Below are 24740 nucleotides of genomic sequence, written 5' to 3'. Positions count from 1 at the left end.
TGTAAACTCAAAATATGTGTCGATTTTCGTGAAATATTGACGGAGTGACGTTACATCACCACAAACATTTAAATTTTTACTGAAAGCTAACATATTTTAACACCCAGCCCATACAATTTTTTCCTTAGTTGTATGGTTGTGGGGAAGCATCTGGTCCAGCTTAACGGACCATCGTTTTGAACTCCTCCAGGGTCCCTCTATTTAGAACAGCAATCAATTTTTGGGTGCATTTTCGGTAAAACTTTATTTTTGTTCAGGGGGGGTGTGGGTTTTGTCTCGATAGGTATTTGTAGTCTCGATTGTCTGGTGACAACGGATATTAACAGAAGAATGTGTAACTTCTGGGAAAAATTTTGTTTCATTAATTTAAAGTCAATAAAGATTGTGAGTAAACGAAGATGGGTTAAGAGGTTCCGAGTCTTCATTTTTGATACAAACCAAATACTATGTCATCATCTCGCTTAATTCGAATGAAACGCTTGAGATTATTCTTCATACCATTGTGGTTATGCTTAATGACAATAGAACATAAACCTTATCCTTATCCAGTATCGGGAACATACCAGGTAAAAAAATCTTGTTTTTTACAATTCAGCAACATCATGCGAGAACTGCACACTTTAGAGATGCTTTTATTTAATGTTTCGAAAAGCACATGGAAAAACGTTGTATGCAGCTGAGTGAAAATTTTTCTAGTAATAAAATTTCCATTTTTTTTTCTTTCGGTGAACCAACAATTATTACACATACACACACGGAATTTTGAATAACGACACATTTTCTGTTTGTGTGTTTTACTTGAGTTTCTGATTTATCCATATAAAAATACATGAAAAATTCACAAAAAAACCAGTAAATCACGAAACCGAAAATGTGTCGATTTCAAAATTCCGTGAGTGTATAGTGCTTAATACAAGTTTTTTACATGCTTGCGGGTCGAAAATCGTTCTTTTCATCGAATTTCATGTACTTTCGACGCCCACAGCATGTGAAATCCATTACATAACTCGGGATAAAAATAAAAAGTCTCGTTTTCGTTTAGTTGTTGACCTTGGCTTCGCCTTGGATCAACAAAATTCACACAAAAACTCTACTTTTCATCTTTTTATCCCTAGTCATGTAAAATACTATTACTACATTTTTTTTCTCTAGGGTCGAGAGTGGCTTATTATAACCGCAAATACCAGTTGGATAATCTTTGCAAATATGACATTTTTCAGGCTGCCGTAATTTGTAAAAGAGACTTCGTGACAAATTTAAACCGAAGAATCAAAATCATTTTACATTTTTACATTTTATGCCCAAAACGTTGCATTTAAACACCTAATAGTGTTGCGATACTGAAAGCAGAAGTACTGATGAATGTAATTCGGAAAACAACCCTATTTTGTTACTACACCAGTTCGACAAAAAAATGTCTTCTTTCGCATTGCAATCTACGTATTAATCGAAGATCGCTTTCAAATAAATCTGTTAAAGACGGCAAGCATATGACCAGTATTATTGTCGGGTCAACGCACTTCAAGCAAAAGTGGTACTCTAAATAGGGTACTGAAACTTGACAGTGCTCCAAACAAAATTTTACACTGTAAAAAGAGTGTGGATAAAATTTCATACAAAATAGTACTCTATTTGGCAGCTGTCATTAATAGCACTTTTGCTTGAAGTTCGTTGGTCGGGTTTATCAAAGATATTTTAATCGGTTGATTTCAAATCTTGTACTTCAAGTTTTTTGACATGCATTTTGCTATATTAAGGACAATATTATCCAGAGCTTGTGATTATTTTTGTCGTCGTTATCGATAACAGATGAATAGCCGTATGTGCCAGGTTAACGTGGCATGATATAATGTAGCTTTTTAGAGCTGACAATATCAAAGTTTTTCGCATCCGATAATGATGAAGTCAAATCGAACTAACGCACCAAAGATGTTCACGCGTTACAAAACGTTTTCCCCGTTTCTACGATTTTTCGTCCCGGAGACTTAAGCGAGACAAACAAACAAACCAATCAACATTAAACTTTATATTATAGCTTGAAAACTCGTTTGTTACGCGGATTTTCCCATTTTAACGACGCAATTGTATTGATAATAAAAATATCTATCTTGTATAAGTTATTGTTCATAAAGTACGTCCGTTTTTAGTGGGAGGGGGTTACCGAATTTCGATAAATCATGTCCAAGTTAGTAGGTAAACGAAAGATGAGGGAATTAGTATTAGACATCCAATAGATTTTCGCGACCGTTTTTATGAACAGGTCTTTTTTTCGCGCTTAACACTTAATACAATTGCAATACTTGATCCATGCAACAATAATAATTAAAGCTTTGAATTCTATCTAGATTTGCATTTTAATTATGGCTGCACCGTTTTCGATATTTGCCTATAAAAAAGATTTAAGCGGAGAGATAAACCTCAGTCGATAATTGGTAAAGATATTTAATTTTACTATCTGTCGGTAACAGAACGGAATCAACGAAATGCAGATCTTAAATAAATTCGTTGCAATTGCTACTCTAACGTTCCTGTTAGCACTCGTAGTTGAACAAAGTTTCTCGCATCCAACCAATGACGAAGGAGAATTGCGAATCGTCAAACGCGGAATTTTCGACTGTCCTCATAATTGCTGGGGGAGTGCTAGTAAGTTTCTGTGATGCACAGTGGACAAGCGAAAGAAATAGCAATATACCATAGAGTGCTCACCCCTTGGCAATTTTCTAGCCTACATTTGTGCGCAAAAATATTTGTTTTTAGATGATTTCTCTGAACCAAAATCTTTTTTTGAAAAAGTAAAACCATTAAAGCATGCAAAAATGTGTTACTTTTAAGGGAAAAATTGATTTGTGGCCGATAACTTAACCCACTTGGAGAAACCTTTGCAAAACACATAAATTTACACATTTGCAAAGGTTTCTTTAAGTAGAATAAGTTATCATCTACAAACCAATTTTTCTCTTAAAAGTAACACATTTTTGCTTGCTTTAATGGTTTTACTTTTTCAAAAAAAGATTTTGGATCAGAGAAATTATCAAAAAACGAATATTTTTGCGCACAAATGTAGGCTAGAAAATGCCAAGGGGATGAGCGCTCTTAATACGATTTCGTTACCTGAATTTTTTTTTAGACAACGCTCGTAATCGATGCGGTGATAGCCACTGTTTCATCCGTACGTTTCATGGAGCGTGCTTCTGCTGTGATCGGAGTAAAAATGGTAAACGAGAAATTTATGGGGACCAGTGTGCATAAGCTTGAATAAATTCAATAACTTCTTGAGAACTACAGGAACATCTACGGACTATGAAAAGGAACTGTAGCAATAAAATATTCTCCTAATTGTCAAAGAAACCTATCTGAATTAAATAAAAATTTAGAAACGGCTGACATCAGTCGCAAATTGCTTGAGACAAACAAAATGAAATGGCGAAGATATGTGTGCAACTGATCAGCCCTGGCCCATTTTAGTGTTGTCATCGTTGATAAGTCAGCAACATCCCCAGAATTCGATTTGCCTGTATACTCAGAATCGTTGAGAGTTTATGTTAACGAACTGCAAACTAAAAATTCTTGCTTACGTAAGTCAGACTCATTTGCACAATGTGAAATTCTATCTTAGATTGACATATCGCTGAGACCTACTCAATAATTCGATATAAAAATTAACTTCGCTAAAATATTGCATCAATCGCAATCAATCAACATTATTCGATCCAATTTAATTCAATTATTTCGAGTAAATTGAATAAATCAACGACAATAATGCGATCAGCATTTAAGTTGTGATTTTTCAGATTCGCACTGTGCAGATAAAAAAAGTTGTCACATAGATGTCTTGCTTTTATTTACTATAACACATCAATGCCCGGAATGTCTTCAACATAGCAGACAATAAGGCGATTGTCTTGACAAACAAAACCACAATTTTCCTACTCTAAACAGAAATGTTTTCTTATAGCTCTCTTAGATAAATAATTCGACAAGTCTAATTAGACGATACCATAACACCATACAGTCGATGATTCAGATAACAATGGATATATAGTATACCTACTGTGTAATTAGGCTGACAAATGCAGGAGGGTTGATTACTCATTTCGATTGCTTACAAACAACAAAACGTTTCTTAATCGAAGTAATACTTTTTCCGCAAATTATTATTCGGCTGTTACTTACGTATAATATTTGAACAATGATTCATATACTCACATTCAATGACAATAATTATCGGTACAAATATTGTCGCATCATTTGTGCTAACATTGGAGTCTTCCGAAGACTTTGTAGTCTTCTTGAACTCCTAGTACAATAAGAAAGCAACGCATGTCTTTTATGTCGAAAGCCTTTGAACTTTTCCTTTTTTTTTTTAAGCCGTTTCAACTCTTGTAGCGACGTTACATTTTGCCAAGAGCATTGCAAATAAATGGTCGCAGACGTATTTTTCGTTTTTGTCAATGTAACTTTCTCCAGTGTCGAAATAGTAATTTACCTAACAAACACGTTTAAAAACACGTTGCGTGCGCAAGACACTCATTTGAAGATGAAGTAGGAACAAGATTTTATGTCGCAGGGTAAGTGTGTCAATACATTTTGTACAGCACTTTGCACCAAGCGTTTTTTGCAACAGAAACATCTTGAGTGTAACGATTTTGTACATTATGATGCTGAGTTGTATATTGAATATTACAGCACTGCAGTGTAGAAACAGTTTCCAACACATACGCACATGATAGAAGGTCTATTTTGCCTTACGTTCTTTACGATAATAAATAAACAAATACGTTGTCGTTCTGCATCTTTTGGGCGTGCGTATTAAGGTTGTAAACTTTGGGGAGTTCCCCAAAACAATCCACGCTGTTTCACAATAAAAAAAATTCGAACATAAAGATGAGTACAAGCTCGTGAAAAATGTCTGAAAAATGCTCGAAAAATAGACCCGTTAAAAATGCTTGCAGAATGTTGAAAGAAAATGGATATCAAATATCTGTCAAATATGTTTCATGCTTGATGTAAGGCTGATATTACCGCGTATTTTTCTCGAATTTTGCGAATTTTGAGAAAGAGTACAGGAGTTACTTCTGGATGTAATCCGTCCACAGCAATAACATATTTCGGCTTAATTTTACCTTTTCTCTTACTTCAAAATTTGTTAGATACATGTTCCCATCACCTAACTCACCTCACGACCCCTACATCATTTGATTAACAGGTGGAGTGTTGGGTATCATTTGAAAGCTGAGAGTCACAGCTTTGCGTTGTACGTAATTACTGTCTGGGTCCATTATGCTGGTTGTAGGGCTCGACAAGGTTCCCCGAAGGTGAAAATTTTGTAGGTTTTCGCAGATTTCGAGAGATGAATCTTTTTATTGGAAAACTCGTTTTATTTTGCTTTTGCATCATTCTGAGAAAGCCCAACCAATATCAGATTTAAATCGGGAAGAATAATTTTGGCGAAAAAAATTTGCCATGATTGCCTAAATTTTCGATGAAAAGTGATCACACTTGCCACAGTCGCGTCACAATTAAAAACCTTTAGTTAGTAAAAAGTTTGTAAACTGGACAAAGAACGATAATAGCGACAAAAAAAATTATGTTTGGAATAAATGTAAAAAAATATTTACTTTTAACAGCAAATTTAAAACTTCATTTTAAAGATAAATCGGAAAAATCACGTGGAAAATGGAAAATTCGGAGAATATTTTTCCACAAAAAAAAACTTTGAACCTTCAGCTTTCATTTGAGCCTATGTAGCTTTATGGCCGCTTCACAAAAATTCGCCAAAGTTTCCTATACACTGAAAATTTCGAAGGGGGAAATAAGGGGGAGAAGGAGTGGGGTATTTTTTGAGCACCATATCCAAAAACACTCAGAATTTTAATATTTATCGATAATAAAAATTTCACGCTTTTATCACTAAATGCACGATTTTTTCGGTATGGACCTCCACTAATCCTTAAAGTTAAAAGTTTGTAATTTTTTTAAAAAACATTTTCAGGCCATAAAAATGTGTGTGAATTTCGTCGTAATTTTCGAATATCAGCAAGAATCTGTAATGTTTCACGCTGTTCTTATCAATTCGTCAGCGATTAACTCACAATTTGTCATGTGATGGTACAATAGCAGAATACTCAGAAAATCATTTGCAAATCTATAAAACGCGTCGCATATTGTCGCAAAGTTAAGTTTACACTTTTCACTGAATGTTTTCGCCGATCCACCTAATTTGTACTAAAAATTCGAAAAGTTACTTCAGACCAAAAAATTTCATATAAGTACTTAGACCCTCGGCAACACTTGGGTTTGCAGAGTCCTTCTTGTTTACAACATTGATATGCGTGCGTATTAATAAATCAAAAGCAAAGAAGAAAGTAGAGAAATTGAATCTTGGTTGTGTTTCTTTATTAAATTAGATTATTATCACAGCAGTTTAAAAATATTTTCGTTTTCTACCTTCACTCGTTTGTTTGTTTTTTTATTATTATGCGCGGAACCTACATTTTGATCATAATTTCCTAAGTGAAAAACTCTATATTTACCGTCTAATAAATCACACTTGCTGACGATTTTCTTATTTTTTTTCCTTTTCTTTTTTGTATTCATTGGTGTTTATATAAATATGGTGGAAGTACCATAAAACGTTTCATAAATTCAATTACTTTTAGGTATTTTGTAATATAACATTTTTATAGATAATTTTGAATCGTTTTTTTGTTGTTGTCGTGTTTAATCGAATCAAAAAGCAAAGTTTGTCCAATAAATTTTACATGATTAAAAGTTATGGTGAATACTAGCTTTGTTGCCGTAAAAGTCGTCTTCGTTAATAAGTCTCTCTCTCATTCCATATCGATTGCTGAAAACAAGAAAAATTAAAATTTAATAACGCCATTTCAGTACACTACGCAGTCAATTTGAATACAATTTATATCAATCACACAATGGTACACTTACAACATTACTCGTCTCCAAACGGTGATACCCAAATACAAACAGACGCATAAAACTGCTAGCAAGGCACCGATTATAACCAAAATATGCGTATTCTTCAACATTGGATGGTCCACTTCTGTATTATCATCGTAATCGTTTATAGGCATACGGGATAGTGTATCAGCATCCATCCTGATGAAAGCAACAAATTTTCTATTTTATTGAGGGTTTCATTTATCAACGCTAATATTTCAAGTTTCATTACGTTCAAAGAACCTAAGTCTAGGCCAGGGTTGAGCAGTGCTAATCATTTTGTATGGAAATTACGTCGCCATAACAATATTAGTACCAGAATAGCACAAAATTATCACAGCCCATTCCTGGTCTAGACATACCCTTTTCTCTTGTTTTGGAGCTTACTTAAATCCTGTTCCCTTTTTCTCGCCCTAATCACCCACAAAACGATACTAAACTCTAAAGTGTGTCCACTTTCCCCGTAAAACTACGGCTTCGTTTCTTCCACGATGAAGATTTTCAAAAAATATGAGAGCGATGTTCCGATCACATTAAATGTTGCGTTGAGCTACAAACCGCTCAATTAAAATAAGACCGCTCAGTTTCAAAGAGCAAGGAGCTCTTAGAAACCGTTCAATTAAAATGGGGCCGCCCAGTAATGATTTCAGTACTCTGTTTAGGAACAGTAAACAGCAACTTACTTGAAGTTTTCTTCGAGGTTATCCGTTTGTGGACGTTTATCAACCGCTTGTACTTCTTCTACTGAGTCACTATTGTCGGAATCGTCACTGAAATCGTAGTAGTTTTCGTCAGAAGCTGTCGGCAATGGAACTATATTGCCATGTTTTTCTTTTCCTGATGCGTTCAATATATCGAGTGCAGTTTGGTTAATGGCTGTGCTGTTATGATCGGGAAAAATTAGTGGCGGCAGGTCGATGATTGGAACTTTATCGTTGGTCTTGGGGAAAATTAATGGTGCATCGTCTGAATCTTCTCCCGGCTTCACAGTAGTATCCTCCTTTTTCAGCACTGGTATAGGTATTTCACCAATTGTTACATTTTCTGTTGGGAAAATAAGAGGCGGTGGTCCATCACCGACTGTTACGTTTTCCTTGGGAAATACCAACGGCGGTTGATTAGAATTGGTGTCACCGTCCTCGTTCGATGAAAGGGGTTGTGAGCTAACTGCAATAGAATAGATAAGAAACAATTACAAATACAGGCCAAATTCGTCAGATTCGTCGATTTAAGTTGTTTGATAGAGTATATTTTTAGAGTAATTCTACTTTGAATGTACATTTGTGGCATTTGTGTCAATGCTTCTGAAAAGCTTTTGCGAGCTTTTTTCGACTAAAATCTTTCACTTCTCCAATGAAAAGCAATGGAAGCTAATAGCTTTTGAAAGATGAAAGCTTTTGAAAGCTCTACAAAGCACACATAATGCGTTGCAATATTTTGGTTCTACTTAAAACGGATGTGCATCATTCGAATGAAATGAAAATGTTGTGCTAGCCTGTTGACAATATTTATTAGATCAAAGAATTAACAGACTCGATAATGTTTGTACTCGTGATAGGCTTGCCGTCTGTGAAAGGTTAATTGTTGTTTTATATCCCGAAAACCATTTATTTATTTTTTGTTTGATGTAGTGAGATCTTTAAGTATATCCTGATCATCCGGTGCCCAACACCATCAATAAAGGTCATACATAGAGTATTAATCAGTGGTAAATTACCAAAGGAAACAACACAAACAGCTACAGGTCAGACAGGCATTATGACTGCGGACTGCTATAATTCGAAACCTCCAACGGACATATCGTGAGAATGCGGCACTGCTTTTTAAACAATGTAAATCACAATCATGATTAAGTCGTTTTCAATGTATTAATGAATCGTTACTGTTCACTTGAATTTCACTTCATTTCCATTTCAACAGAAAACCTCAAAGTAATCATACAACGAATTATACACTGCAATAATACAGGTCAATGTATTAAAAAAATAATAACACAAGTGGTTTCAAGAGTTCTTAGTCTTCATTTAAACTGTAATCACTTGTTGATGACATTGGCAAACATAGTCTAGTGTCGACTTCTTCAGATAATCTTTTGTATTTAATACAGAAAAAGCAAAAAAAAAACTCTTCCGTCGGGATTGTAGTAATGAAAAATGAATCCTATCCGTCTGAATTTGTTCTAAAGTTTAGAAAATTTCAGAAAATATTCCGAATTTTTCGGAATAATAAGCCTCCGTCCTCAATGTACCTTGTACCATTTAACATAAAATTCGTTCAGAAAATTACCAATTGACAAGTTGACACAAATATTACGACCTCCTCGGCGTTAGAACTGGGAGACCCCTGGTACACAAACGATTAGATCAATGTATACAATCTCAAAGAAACAACGAAAAAATGTCTGAAAATCCCATACGCAATAACTATTATACACTTTCCAAGAAATTACACGGTTTTTTATTCTCTTCTCCCATTCGAAGACGTTGATGCTGTTTCCACGAAAACACATTCACAACTTATTAAATCAGACAAAATTGATGACGAATTGCATAAATACGAATATTAAGAGGTCGTTGTCAATTTTCCTATTACGTGGAACAATAATGGCTATATTACATTTGTGTGTGATGCTGGGACGTTTTAATATTGAAAAAGATTGAAATTGAAGATGCATGCACAAGATTGAATAAGCATATTTATATTAACGGGAGTGATATGTGACGCGCTGCTTTAAATCGGAATTAATCATTCTGTTTTTCTGGTTTTCGTTTTATATGAAATTGAATTATCATAAATCTAGTGTACCTAATAGGGCTCACCATTAAGTCGCTCAAATGTTTTCTTTTTTGATTAAGTGGCAACAGATTTTTTAAATGAAGAAGTTACCGCAATACGACAATTTTAGACTATAAATAGAATATAAAGTAGCTAAAAGTAAATATAATAATAATGTTTTACATGCACGTCATTCGTAATGCATGAATGTCTATAAATATCAGTTGCGTATTCCGAGACACAACCTGAACACCTTCAGTCCCACATCCACGTCATAACAACAACAAAAATCAAGTGCATCGTCAGAGAGGAAAAAAAAATGTTATGTTTTGTTGTTGATTATGTTCACAACTAATAGTATTGCTATCTAACATGAATATAAAAATAAATATTTGAGGAAAAGGTATAACAATAAATAGGATTGAGAGATGTACTTATTACGTGAGATGAATGTGTGCGCGGCATTTTCTTGTCACCGAAAATTTGGGATTTCTTTTTCATATTTTACTATATGTTCACTCTGTTGACAATAGTTTTATATCGAAAAATTACATATTTTTGGATTGGAATTTCTTGTAATAAATGTGGTTTTGTTCAACTATTTATATGATGGTGCCCCCATATATAATATTGTTTACATACATGCGTTTATACGGCGCCGTGTGTGCTTAACCCATACGAATGAGATATGTGTGTAAAAACGTTTTTCGAAGAATAAATATTTACATTTTGTTGTAAACAAACTTTTGTAAGTTCAATTTTTTCCTCGTTTTTTTTTTAAATATTTTTTTGACAAATATGCATGTTATATAGTATAATAATGGCATTTATACATCGTTCATTAAGACGAAAACGGTACAATATAAAAAAGGCAAAGTCTAAGCGCGATAACACAGAAACTGGGGTCTATTACGAAGAATTTGTAAACAGAATTTTTTTCCGAAATTCTTTGTAGGCCAAATTAGTAACGATGCGAATGTACGAAAAAGAAATGAGTTGCATGTTTCAGACATTGATGTAGATACTCGGCACTTTATACTGATAATTTTGAGACTATTCGGCCATTAGGTGAACGATAATTTTCTTATCAATGACTGCGTGGAAAGTCGAGAAAATATATCGTTAGTGGAACAATGGGGGAAAGACAGAGTATCATCTCTTTTCGGACTCTTTGAGTGCAAAATTGGTTTCAATATTTTTTTTGTTGTCTCTAAGCACAAATAAAATAGTTTCTGACACTGTTTCTTATGTGACTGATTCCTCAGTTCTTTCAGCTTATCTAATCGAGATACGCTTACACGACGCTTAACGATAATTCCCTAAAAATAGATAGGTCAATATTCCCTCTCTGTTCTTGTGGCTTAGCACCGATGCTGATGTGTGCATCCTTAGAGACTGTCCCCTTTACACCAGCCTCAGGGTTCGTATCTTTGGCTGTAAAGGGCCTCAGTGATTGTTTGTCAATTTACAGGTTATAGAAGCAAGGCAGGAAGTTGAAAATTTGACATTTGATCTGAGTTGCTACTTTCAGTAGAATGTTCTCTGAATATCAATTTTAGTCAGGCCGGGACTGATCATACTGCGTAACTAAGCGATTCCCGAAGGGCCTTTTTTATGTTGTCTGTTTTTTTTTTAATTATTGGACCCTTTACAAATGAGTTCGTTTTGTAAATTTATGCTTAGATTTGGGTTTGATCACTCTTCCCAGTTCTCATAAGCATCTTTTACGAGTACTTCGCGTTGGAGGATAGGTACATGTAGATCAAACATTTACTTATTTGTCATTTGTGTCGTCGTATGAGATTGTATTTGCGTTACTTCATAGAGTGTTTCAAATTACTCTCAACTAACTTCTTATACTTCTCTAAATACGGTTATGAACACCTAAAAGTGCCCCAGTGCTTTCAATCTCTTATTTATGTGAAACACATGTGAAACACATGTTAAACACACATTGTAATATGTGTACTAGTATGTATACTAGATGAGCTTTTGTAGCAACGTCTTAGAGGTTCAACCGTTCGATGTCGTTTCGCAGTTCGATCGTGTATCGAAGTAATTGTTTTCTGAGGTGAGCGGTACGTTAAATTATGTTCCTTCGCTTCAGATAATACTCCTGTTCAACTTTCCATAAAAAGAACCTTACCACTTAAATGTCGATTTTTGGCGTACATATTCGTAAAATCGATTTTTAACCGTGAGGCCATGACGGCACTTTTTTGACCAAATGGAGCAAAATGTAGATCATGCTTTCTTCTACATTGTTTAATATTTTCAAACGATCCACTGGATGATTTCATTCTCGCTCTGTCTTGTAGTGGAGGTTTGCAATATTCGTACATATTCAAGTCACTACTTTCAACCATAGTAATGAATTTTCGAAGAAAATGCCTAGCATATTGACGATCAGCATTTTTGTGTCAACATCTAGATATAGTTATTGTGAGGTCTTCGTCGTCAAGACGTACTGAATAAAGATTCACAATAGTAACTTATCACACCTAATGGATCTATTCAAGTCTAGCAAACAAACTACAATTATTAAGGTGGTAAAGACGTTTGTACATCTCTGCACTCTCCTACTTTGAACAGAGTTTCTCAAACCTGCCCCCTAATTGGTTTTTTGCTAGAGAGGGTATTGTCTATTTCATAATGATATCGGTTGCAAAAACAAACAGTATTGTTATCTTACATAGCAGAAGCAGATGTTTAAACTAATTTAGTAATAGTACATTTCGCCTTCGGCTCTGTCTGAAAACTTCTCAAACACTAAAAAAGACTTTTAGTCCGTGGTACGAATAGTATTGTTCATATTGGACAGAGAAAAAGTGCGCACTTTTCGGATCCTAGGTATGAAAAAGATTTTTCATCAATCTGTCGAAAATGCTTCTATAAAGAGAAGTTTGATATGAGAGGTGAAATATAATTTTCGGAAATTTCAACCGAAGATCACAGGAAGTGATTGTCAATATTTACCTGAAGTCAAATAAACGACAACGTCCTCATCAAAATTTTGCACGTGGATTTTTTTAGGCTTAACATTGAAGAGTAGAAAAAAATCTATCGAGGCCGACAAACTGCTTTTATCGACAATACACAAAAACGTTTTTTCATAATCTGTTCATATAAGAACTTTCAAATATTTTGATTTCATAGTTATATCAAAGCTAAAAATAGAATCAAACAAAATTGAAGATAATGATAAAAATTTAGTGAAACCAGTTTCGCTATGAGACTATCACCCAAACCGATCTTATAGCCTTCTTTGTGACAGCTTTTCGGCTTATATTGATAATGAAATGTTTGTTTGTTATTTAGGTAAAATATTACTGAGTACTGAGACTTACCACTTAGTGAAAGGAGTAGAATTGTTGCCAAGCCCATATATCCACACTTCTTCAATTGTTTCATTTTTTTCTCTATAGTTTCTGCTGATGGTAATTGATGGACTGCTTCGTACTTTTAAATCAAAATTTTACACTATCTGTCACCGAGAGTTCTTTCTTCAACTTCCGAATGTCCTCTAATGTTTCTAACACTTTGTTTTGTTATGTAAAAGTTTCTTTTTTTATCACAAAAAAAAACAGAACTTGAAATCGATTCACAAAGATAACACAGTCTACGTGAAAATTCTATTAATAAAAAAATTGATAAAAACAAAAATCAACTCCTGTGATTAACGAAAAAAAATTCGGTAAATGAAACACAAACAGAATCGATTTTGTATTGAATTTCCATAAAGTGCTATTATCGTAAGCAACACGGACTGACTGAAAGATGTCTTTTCGACGTTACAACATTTAATAACTTAAAATTTTTCATTGGAGTTGGTGGGGATTCTTCAACATCTCGTAACGATATCTTGTCTTTTATACATTTTCAATACGCGTAGTGAGGTATATAAGTCTTTCGTGTCATGTTTAGTTTTACTTAACAAACTGATAAGATTGTCAATAAAAATTGAATTCAATTTTTGCATGGATGTGTGTACTTATAATAAACGGACATATGAATCACAGTTTTCGGCACAATTTTTTTTTTTCAAATTTGATAAAATGAATGATTTGAACAGGTAAATGACGGGAATTTTCACATTTGATTTGTTTTTCATTTTCTCGTCACTCATTTGATCCAATGAAACGATTTTTTATGGAATGTTTTGATATGTATGCAGGGTCTCATTCATGAGCAGTTGGTTCATAGATTTTTGTTTTGTTTTAATATTTATCTAAGGAGAAAAATTCATATTCTTGAAATGTGAAACACGTCAGTATAATTAATGCGAGAACATTTTTTTTGGTGTAAGAGTGGAAATTTTCGGAGATTTAATTATTTTGTGGTCAATTTTTCTATTTCGTCCGAAAAGTATTCTTTACCTTACTAGGAAAGTAATAAGGCCATTACTGTCCTAGGGCAAAGCCTTTACCAACATCGTAAGGTAAAATCAGCAGCATTTTGCAATAACCATGTTTAAAAGACATTTTTTAAATGTTAGAAACTTGGTTATTACAAAATGGTGTCCAAATAGCATACTATAACTGGGAAGTAACTAGTTATCTCGTATCACGGTGAGTAAAAGTACATCGGGCTGCCGTCCTCGGATACTTTTACTCACCTGGATACGAGATAAATCGTTACTTCCCAGTTATAGTAATCTACTATTTCCATGATAGCAGCAGTTCTTCAAATAATTGCCGACCGTACTATGCATGCATGTCACTAAGTTTAGGTCGTTCTTAAAAATTCCTAAAATTAAATTTGGAATTTTAAAGAATTTTGATCCAGAAATAGGCTCACTTACAAATAACAAAGTGAGGTCATTTCGCACTTACTTAACGTGCTCTTAAAATTGGGTAAAAATATATAAGCTCGCTGAGAAATATCACTCACCAGATGGGCTCTCTCAAAAGACGCATAAACAAACTTTTTTTCGACATTCGCAATTCTAGAACTTAGCCTAAAATTAGAATATATTTCACAATTACATATCGAGAGCCTAATAACGCACTTTGGCAACTAAAGTTTGCATATTTTAAAAAGAATTTATTTATGTAGTTAATGGAGAAAATGAAGAGTTCGAAATTGTTTGGTCTTACCCTGTCTTCGACGAAAAATATCCTTTTTGTTCTATGGGAATCCTTTTGGAGTCGATTTAGGAACTACTACTTAGTACTACTGCATTTGTGTTTTAGAAAAACGTTGTTTGTCTTTCTCTCTATACTTATTATAGCAATAGGTCTGAGTAATACCGAGTATTACTTAAAAAAAACTTTTGCCTGCGGATAGTAGTTTCGTCTGTAGGGAATTGATTTTTGTAGTATTTCAAATAAAGTACTTGTGGAGTTCAGACCAGGGCGGTTGAAATATAAACATGTTTTGACCCGGTCGGTTTTTGATAAACTGCATATTTAAGATGAAAAAATCAAAAAACTTATACTTGACTTGGGCGTCACGACGGCCGCTAATAGTTGGATACGTGCGTGGTGTCGTTGGTTCTTACAGATAACATTTTCTCTGTCAATGTGGGGTTGGACTGATAGAACATTAACTGGAGGTTATCGCTATTTTTGTGGTTACAGCCGATTGATAACTAACCGTTTCCCAAAAGCTAAATTATTAAAAATAATAAAAATTTTCAATATATTCTGTTCTACCGTCATTAAAATCTTCATCCAGTGTTTCAATTTTAGAAGTTATTTCCGTCATATATATTCGAGGAATAGTGTATGCACGCGAGAGCATGACAATGTCCGATTTACTTATATCAATATTAGTAGATTCACACGAAAAGCATATCCGATCGAGTGATATACGTAAGCCTGAAGATAAATAACAGATACAGTGTCAAATTAATTCAGGTTTACGCACCCACGTCCACCCATGATGACGAAGAAGTAGAAAGATTCTATGAAGATGTCGAGAAAGCTCTGGACGAAAACCCTTCACATTACCAATATCTAATCGGTGATTTCAATGCGAAGCTGGGAAAACGAGAAGAAGACTCCGAAGTTTCTGTTGGTAGTTTTAGCAACGACCAAAGAAATGAGCGTGGAAATACTTTACTCAACTTCTTACAGCAACACAATTTGTACGCAATGAATTCATTTTTTGCAGGAAAGCCTCAACGGAAATGGACTTGGGCTAGTGCAGATGGTGTAACGAAAAATGAGATCGATTACATCATAACTGGCTGTAAGTCAACCGTTAAGAACGTTACGGTCCTAAACAATTTTTCAACCGGTAGTGATCACCGAATGGTTCGTGCAAGAGTCACGTTAAATACCAGATTTCAAAGATCACAACTAGTTCAGAAAAGTGAAAGGATTGACGTACAACGGCTTTACACACAAAATGAAGAATTTGCTACGAAAATGACTGCCGAATTAGATAACGTCAACAATCAATGTGAAACATTGGACGAATTGAATACCAAAATCGTCGATACAATAATGGGATTCATGAAATCCAAATGCAAATCCGTCCAAGAGAAAGAATCAAAACTCAGCAGAGAAACATTAGACCTGATCGCAAGCAGAGCAGAGTTGGTAAAAAACGGAGGACGAGATTCGGTGGAATACCGGAACCTGTCTAAAAGTATCAACAGAGCAAGGAGATCAGATGAAAGAAAATATAATGTCCAATTGGCTCAAAACATAATTGAAGCTAACTGCAATATGAAAGTCCTACGGAGAAAAATGACAAACGCCAAAAAAGAAATCTTCAAATTACGAGACAAAACAGGAACGATCCAAACGGATCGAAATGCGATATTAAACATTGCAACAGAATTTTATGAGAATTTGTTTTCTTCAGCAAGACAGAGTCCAACGGAAGAAACCGAAGATAGACCAATAATAAGAAACGTGGGATCGGAGGATATGCCCGACATAACTGTTGATGAAGTCAAGGCCGCAGAAGCCGAGATGAAAAACAAAAAGTCTCCCGGAGAAGATGGTGTTCCAGTGGAAGCCATTAAACTGGGTGGAGACTCCTTATTAAAGGCAATCACGGCTTTGTTTAATCAATGTCTCCAATGGGAAGAAGTACCAGAAGCCTGGGAAAAGCGGTAATTACATTGCTGCATAAAAAAGGAGACATAACAAGGCTGGAAAATTACCGACCCATAAGCCTATTGTCAACACTCTACAAGTTGTTTATGAAAATCATTACGAAGAGGAACACTAACAAGTTCGACTTCTACCAACCTGTTGAACAAGCTGCTTTCAGATCTGGTTTCAGCACAAACGACCATTTGCAGGTGATGAGAACGCTTATTGAGAAGTGTCGTGAATACAACATCGACATAGTCTTGCTATTCATAGACTTCGAAAAAGCTTTCGATTCAGTGGAAACATGGTCGATATTGGACGCATTAGACGAATGTAGAGTAGACTCAAGGTACTCCAACACAATTCGATATGTGTACAAAAATGCTACTTCATGTATAAAACTTCATAAGAGCACGGAGAAATTCAGAATTGGCCGAGGTGTAAGGCAGGGTGACACCATTTCACCGAAATTATTCACGGCGATTCTGCAGAGTATTTTTAGGAAGTTAAACTGGAGTAAAATGGGAATAAAGATAAATGGAGAGTTAAACAACAGTTAAGTGAAGAGGCGAGCAAAGTTGGCCTCAAGATGAACTTATCGAAAACAAAAGTCATGACCAACATCGGGGACGATAGAGAAATCAAAATTGGTGACACTGTCATTGAACGAGTCGACAGCTATGTATATCTAGGACATAAACTGAAGTTAGGTCTGGACAACCAAACTGCAGAAATAAGACGTAGGATTGGTCTTGCATGGGCAGCGTTCGGAAAACTCAGACTAATTTTCAAAAGCAAAATGAATAATAGTCTGAAACGCAAAGTTTTCGACACTTGTGTCCTTCCAGTGCTCACTTATGGAGCGGAAACGTTAACTTTAACAAAAGCATCCGAAGATAAATTGAAAGTGACACAAAGAGCCATGGAACGGAGTATGCTTGGAATAACACTCAGAGACAGAATGACGAATCAATGGATTCGACAACAAACCAGGGTCGTTGATGTCATGGAAAGAATAGCATCTCTGAAATGGAGCTGGGCGGGACATATTGCAAGAAGGACAGACGAACGTTGGACCAAAAAGATCATGAACTGGCGACCATAAAAAAGACGAGCTATAGGTAGACCACCAGAGAGATGGACAAACGGAATTAAGAATATTGCAGGTACAAACTGGCAGCAAATGGCAATGGATCGTACGAAATGGAAAGAAGTTGGAGAGGCCTACATCCAGCAGTGGATCGAAACAGGCTGAAAAAGAAGAAGAAGAAGAAGAATATTAGTAGATGATTCTTTGTTTTTTTTACAATGACGATACTTTCCTGTAGCCAAATGTAAAGAAAAGATTATGTTTTGTCTCAAAGATCCGTTTTGTATTGAAAACCATGTTTTCTCGCTGTTACTTCGAAAGACAAAATTTTATCGATATTCGTTTATATGTTCGACCGGAATTTTGTGGTTATTTCATAAAACCAGAGACTTGAAAAAATAGAGCCCTCCCGACTACCGCTTAAGATTGTTTGAACGGTAGGTTTTTTTTAAATCTCATACAACGAAAACTCGTCATCTACCTTCACAAAAGACAAGCAGATCCTAATGTAATTTCATCTGCCTGCAGTGCTATAGAAGTATACCTTCAAGAAATATGAAATTTCGTAATGTGATCTACTTGATACCAGACTTTATGAGTTCAAGTTGTTTTATCGTAAAAACAATTGCCATATATCATTTTAGTACTTATGACAAGTAAAAAACGCCATTTTCATATATATTATCGTCAAGGTGAATCACGATTGTTTTGACAGAGAATATCTGATCCAATTGTGCGTTAATTAATCAACCATATTTCTTTATAGAGGCGATCAATTGAAATATTTTTGTTTTCATTTAAAAATTCATGTATATACAAAACAGGCATGTTAGCCGGTTAAAAAACCGGCGTGTGCCATCGACTGGCTGCCTATTTAAAGCTACTGATGTTTTTCGTCACAAAATTTCTAACGTCAGCTCTCCATTCTTTTGTAAATCTTTTGAAAATAATGAAATAATGAGAAAAATGGTGGCGCCTCCACAGGCCAACGGAAGCTTCCTATGTTATTGTTTAGGAAAGGTTTTTCATGAATGCTGTCCCAAAAATGTGAAAAAGTCTTAGTGGCAGAGCCCTACTTCGATTACTATGAAAGCTTCTAGTCGATTTTTTAGATGGTGAAAATCATCGGTAGCAGTTTCATATCGGCGGTAGCCTTCAATTCGACGGCTAACATGCTTAATACGAAGCTTGAAACCTCTATATTTGCAACGTGAGAATAACCTCTTTTGCAACAACAACTCGATACAGTAAATTTACGTTCGATTCTAATATTATATACGTTCTTTGATGAAGAGACAATTCATAAATTCAATTAACATATTATGAACACACTACGTACGTTCTCATCGATCTTAACCAGTGAACAAATTGAATTCGATTAAAATTCTGAAATTAAATTCAGCAAACTTTGTCAATAGCATTTCGGACTCCATATTTAACCTGTTACAGACGGATGTCATCTGTTTACGGCGTTTACGACAACGAGAGCAATAATAAACGACAAGCTCTGACTAATGCGATCTTATATAGCAAAAAGCATGTTCAAAACAAATGAAGTAAAAGATTTCTGAAATCAATCTCTGAAAAACTTCGATCAAATGAAGTAATAGATTAGACAGTAAAACTGTTAATATACTTGCCGTCTGTGACAGGTTAATTGTCTTTTGTTTCAATTGTTTTCTTTCTTAGCAAGACGCTAACGACAATATTTAGCTTGCAATTTTGGTACCTACGAGTACAATAAAATCAAAGAGTAAAACTGTCCAACAACCTAACCAAAGCACTAAACACAGTCCATTATAACCCGTCAATAAAAATATACATGAATGGGATTCACTCTGTCTCTGTGGTGTCATTTAACATACTTTACTTTTATTGTCTGCAAACCTAATGTGTGCTGCCACATTTCATTTATATAATAGGCTCTTAAATTACGATTGTCTATGAAAACATTAAATGGGATTTCGTTGTAGTAAAATAAAACGAGTGCTGGTGCACTAAATTCGATGAAAAAAAAAAACCTCTGTTCTTCTGCTCGTGCTAATGCATAGAGAGAGAGGAGGCTAAAAGTTGATCGCGGTTAATTGGCTCGTCGGAATTTATTGAAAAAGAAGTGACCATTTAAGCGTTGAGTCAAGGAAGAATTTTTCTATCTGACATGATAATACTGGTTTAATTCGCTCTAATTCGGGGATTGAACTTTTCGCGGTCATGACTCGAATTTTTGATTGTATATGGGAGACTATTATTATGTGTGCCATATATTTTTCGGTGATACGATTATTGAACCATGATGATTCTTATTATACGCTTCGTGTTCAGTTCGTAACACAATCAGTCACATTGTCCACCATTCTATCGTCTTCTTTTCTTCCGTTTGTCACACACACATTTTTTTAGATTAAAAGAAATTATGTTTAATGGAATTAAATTTCGGTTAGATAAAACACGAACGAACGATAAGAAGGAAAACTAAGGCGGAAATAGTTATTTGTTCAACGAGGGAAGAAAAGTTGGAAATTGCATTTCAAGGGTGGTGTTCACCCGAGAAAATACAATTTCCAACTTTTTTCCCGAGTTAAACACAATGTTTTTGCACAACAACGGTTTCCGAAGATTCAGCGGAGGGAAAAAATGACTATTTTCTCGCCTGAGTTGTGAATATATATTTTGGGTGCAGACGATTCTGGATTTCTCTGGACGTTAGAACAACTCAAGCTACTCGACCGTAGAATAACAGGTAGTCGAAATATGTTGCAAAATGTGTCCTCTGTAAGCTAAAAAAGTAAATATTTCAAGTTTCATTACTTCCTTTCAGTTGGTTCTGTTGTGTGTTGTGTCTATCTATAGTCTCAGCCTTTTGCAGACGGCAACAAATCTGCTACTTCTTCTGAACAATATATATTTTCGACTGTTTGATACCATATGTGATTCAGCTAGCCATAGTTCATAGTTTATTTTTACAGATTCCAACTGATGTATACATTTGTGAAACACTTTCTTTTGCACTGGTTGAACCCCTCGCACACAATACTTTGTTAAACTTTTATCGAAAAATGATTTCGATTTCAGAGTACGTACAACCAACTTATTGACGTAAACAGAAACAGTAGATAACATATCTATTATGGGACAAAAAATAGAGACCGGATATTAAACTCTAATCCGGCTTCCATACTTTATGCAATCAGAACAACAATAACAAGACAACCCAAATTTCTATACTTTTCTGATATTCAGGGCTTGTAAGCATATATCGTTCTAAATTTAAACATTTCGAAGTTGTCTATACATTATCAATAAAAGTGTGATACACGCGGTGCGAACGTCTCAGTAATGTACCGAGATAAAAATGAAACATTGAATGCAAAAAGTTGAAAAAAATGAGGACTGAATAATAACTATCGCTCTTGATATTTGTAATTTAATGTTTTTTTCTTAACATTTGATCTTCCAGGCACTTCATTCAAAATTAGAAAACGGTTTTTATGTGGGAGTTCCAATCTGAACAACTGTAAAAAAAACGGTCGCGCTTTCAATTAATGCCAGTCAGAAGTCATGGGGATGATAAATTGCACACGAATATTGAAAGACATGTTGAATAATAATTGGCATACGTTTCGGTTAGAAATGATTAGATGTTTCATTCGGTTCGTTTCTCTTATCAATACAGCAAAAAAAACATGTTCGATTCAAGTGCTTACATGCACACGTAATAAAAAAAAAATTGTTCACAAAATTAATGGACATGTGCCGTCATTTTGATTAAATTGAAATATAAATAATTTCGGTCGAATGGATTTCTCAGTTGGAAAAAATAGCTACTTCCGATTTCTCAATATGGAAATTAAAGTGCGATGGGAAAATATTGATTAGATGATAAATGAGGCATAATAAGCTATTTCAACCATAATCTGGATAACGTATAGGAAGGACCTATACTATAGGTGGGCCACGAGCTCGTAAACGAAAAGTTTTATGCTCACATTTTAAACTACCCCAGTAAGAATTGTTGATTTTGTCAAACACTTAATTTTCGATAATTTTTGGCTCATTAATTTGTCAATTTAGGGCCAAATTTCCCTTCACCATTGCTACTAGCTATTAGCTACTATTCGTCACTGAGTGACAAAAAACAAAACTATCAGCGAAAAAGGACCACTAATACATCACTTTTCACAGTTCACTTTTCGCAGCGCCGTTAAAGAACAGTTATGCCACCGAATGATAAATGTATTTTTAGGCCTAACTTAAAATTATCATCAAATTGCATACAGCGTTTTTCCAAAAAAAAAACAACGAAGGTCACTGAGTTGAGTTAAGAACAATAGTTATTTTCCTAACGCATGCTAAAACGTTTTTTTAGCGAATGAGAGGTCGAGAAAAGACAAAAAAATGATATGTCTACATCACCAACAAACGCCTCCAATATTGCTACTAGTACGTTTTTACCGCTAACTCGCTGAAAAACAGCTGAAGCATGTCTAAATTTTACTGACATCAACTGTTATAAAACATTCAAAATTTGACGCGAAATATTTTTCATATAAAGTCTTACACGGTACTAACGACTCTCAACGTTCTAGCGTTGGTTCATAGGTATGGTGAATAGATAATATATATTATGCATCTGTTGCCAAGATTGGTATTTTGACGTGTAGGACATTATTGCCCCAGCCGAAGGCGTGGGTCATAATGCCTACACGTCAAAATAACAGTCTGGCAATAGGTGCATATCATATTTTATCTGTCGAGAACAGATATATCGAGATAAACAAAAACTCCCTAGAGGGATAAGCTCGAGATTATCGTTCTAGACAGATAAAAGGTTTTATGCAATTCAGTGGTGATATTTGCAACTTACGCCGCCTGTGATCAATGTCGTATAAGCGTATTTTACCGCAGCAAATTATCTTCGGCATTTATTCGATTTTCTTCATTGCATAAAACGTTTTATGCAACACGAATCGTATGCTGGTATATTATCGCACTAGATGCCAGATTGTCAAACCGAGGCGAGGCCGAGGTTGGCAAGACGTCGTGTCCATTCGATTCTTGTTACATAAATAGGAAAGGATAGGATGTCGCTAGTAGTTGACATTTTAGAATCACTATTGTGACTTACGCATGACGTACAAGAACTGTATTCAGCATATTTTGGTGTTTTCTTAGAGACCTATTACGGTCGATAGATCTGGCTATTGATAACTAACAGCAGAGACTAATCATTTACCATTACGAAAAACCCTATGAACTATGTCTGACACGGGAGTCGAACCCTGGACATATACTATATAATCTATCGATTGAGCAACTGGACGGTCATATAAATAACTATTATGAATTATAATTATTATTTCTGAAAAAAACGTTGTTGCTAGAAGTTGATTTTAGTGAAGAAAAAAGTCTTCAGGTCGCGAGCCAAACTTTGAATGGTTACTACGTCTAGACGGACAACTCGGAATAACTAGGTGGATGGGCTTGTTAGAAATCCCAATTCAATACTTTTACAACGATATTGAGATGACAGTCAGATAGCACTAGATGTAAAACGATTAAGATCTCTGGTAATAATTCAATTAAATGAACGTTTTTAGCTTACGAGTTCTTACCAAGGTTTAATTTAAGATGTTATTTTCGACAGTCCATCCACTTTTCTAGAAATGTTTTCAATTTTTTTTTCATCGTCTCAAATTATAGAACTGAAACTAGATCACGAAGCAGCAAGGTGCTATTCAAATTACTAACACGGGCAATGGTCATGGTAAACACGGTTAAATGGACCACTTAAAATGGTAAACATATTGCACATTTTTGCTGGGTACTTTATGTACCAAACTGAAGTAACAACAACAACCGCAAATTATACAATTTTTGTACTTTGTATAGTTATTTAAGTTTCATAACTCAATCTTTCCGAAACTGAACCAAACAAAACCTGTTAACGTTATTTATACACCTATTTGTTACGATAATAGGCGGCGCCATATAAACTGAGGACTCACATAGCGATTTTTCTATATAAAAAAAATAAATAAATTTAGTGGCAAATGTAAGCATATTTTATGGTATACCCAGATAGCACTAGCATTTCTTCCAATTTGCTTTATTTACGAACGAGAATTTAGTAACGTAAAATTTTAGTTTTGACAAAGTTTGTGGTATCATGAGCACGGATTATTTCTCTTTTTTTACATATCAAAGGCCTGAACCTCGACAGGCGAAATGATTTCCTATCAAATGATCGTCTAAATTCGTTTGACTAAAAAACAGGAGTGTTTTGGTGGAAATAAAGACTAGAAATCAATTTCGATATCAATAAAATATCAAGTTACAAAGGAACATCAGATAAATTTAGTCATGACTGAATTCGCGTCAGCTGTTCACCGCATACAAACAAAACTGTTTTTATCCGTCTTCATATGGTTTTACCACTACCACGCAAAGTTTTATTTGTATGAGTGGACCAGCTGAATTAAATTTCTATCTAAATTTCACTGACATCCACTGTATCTAAAGTAGAAATCATTTTTGGTGGTGGTTGTAAACTTTATTTTCTCGTTGATCTCAAAACCGCCTGCTCTCCACAATTTCACTTCTCATTACACATCGGGAAGGAATTTTGTGGACGTAGTTCTCCTTCGTATGGGACTGACACAATCTCAGACAACGCACTTGCGTTGTCTCAGACCTAACTTCGATGTGGTTCCCTTATTTATAATCTACAGAGCATCATTGCTTCAATATACGTACTGATTACAGCTTTCTCCATTGCTGCAAAATTTTTTACTTGAAAACACTAGCAAAACGTCGCAGATGGAATTCTTCGCACGTTTCTGAAGTAAACAATTCAGCTCCTTTTATTCATT

At 34.9% G+C, this 24740-nt stretch overlaps 1 protein-coding gene and 2 long non-coding RNA genes across 3 annotated transcripts in view; 1 reads left to right on the top strand and 2 right to left on the bottom strand.

Moving 5' to 3' along the window:
• The first annotated feature begins 2406 nt into the window (after positions 1-2406).
• LOC119068326 lies at positions 2407-3416 on the top strand. Its single transcript, XR_005086131.1, has 2 exons — positions 2407-2643; positions 3128-3416. It is a non-coding gene; the product is annotated as an uncharacterized LOC119068326 (long non-coding RNA).
• A 1473-nt stretch (positions 3417-4889) lies between these two features.
• The window catches only part of LOC119068327, a 134481-nt gene continuing 114630 nt past the window's right edge, over positions 4890-24740 (bottom strand). Inside the window, exon 4 of the long non-coding RNA XR_005086132.1 lies at positions 4890-5000. This is a non-coding gene — a long non-coding RNA (uncharacterized LOC119068327). The remainder of the gene's footprint in view (positions 5001-24740) is intronic.
• Positions 6713-13600, bottom strand: LOC119068323. Its single transcript, XM_037171878.1, has 4 exons — positions 13080-13600; positions 7641-8124; positions 6946-7116; positions 6713-6847 (listed from the first exon to the last, which is right to left on the bottom strand). The coding sequence occupies exons 1-4, from the start codon at positions 13141-13143 to the stop codon at positions 6766-6768; spliced, it is 801 nt and encodes a 266-aa protein (XP_037027773.1). The 5' UTR covers positions 13144-13600; the 3' UTR covers positions 6713-6765.

This window comes from Bradysia coprophila, assembly GCF_014529535.1.
Source record: "Bradysia coprophila strain Holo2 chromosome X unlocalized genomic scaffold, BU_Bcop_v1 contig_173, whole genome shotgun sequence".
NCBI lineage: Eukaryota > Metazoa > Arthropoda > Insecta > Diptera > Sciaridae > Bradysia > Bradysia coprophila.
This window is presented reverse-complemented; position numbering and strand designations above follow the sequence as displayed.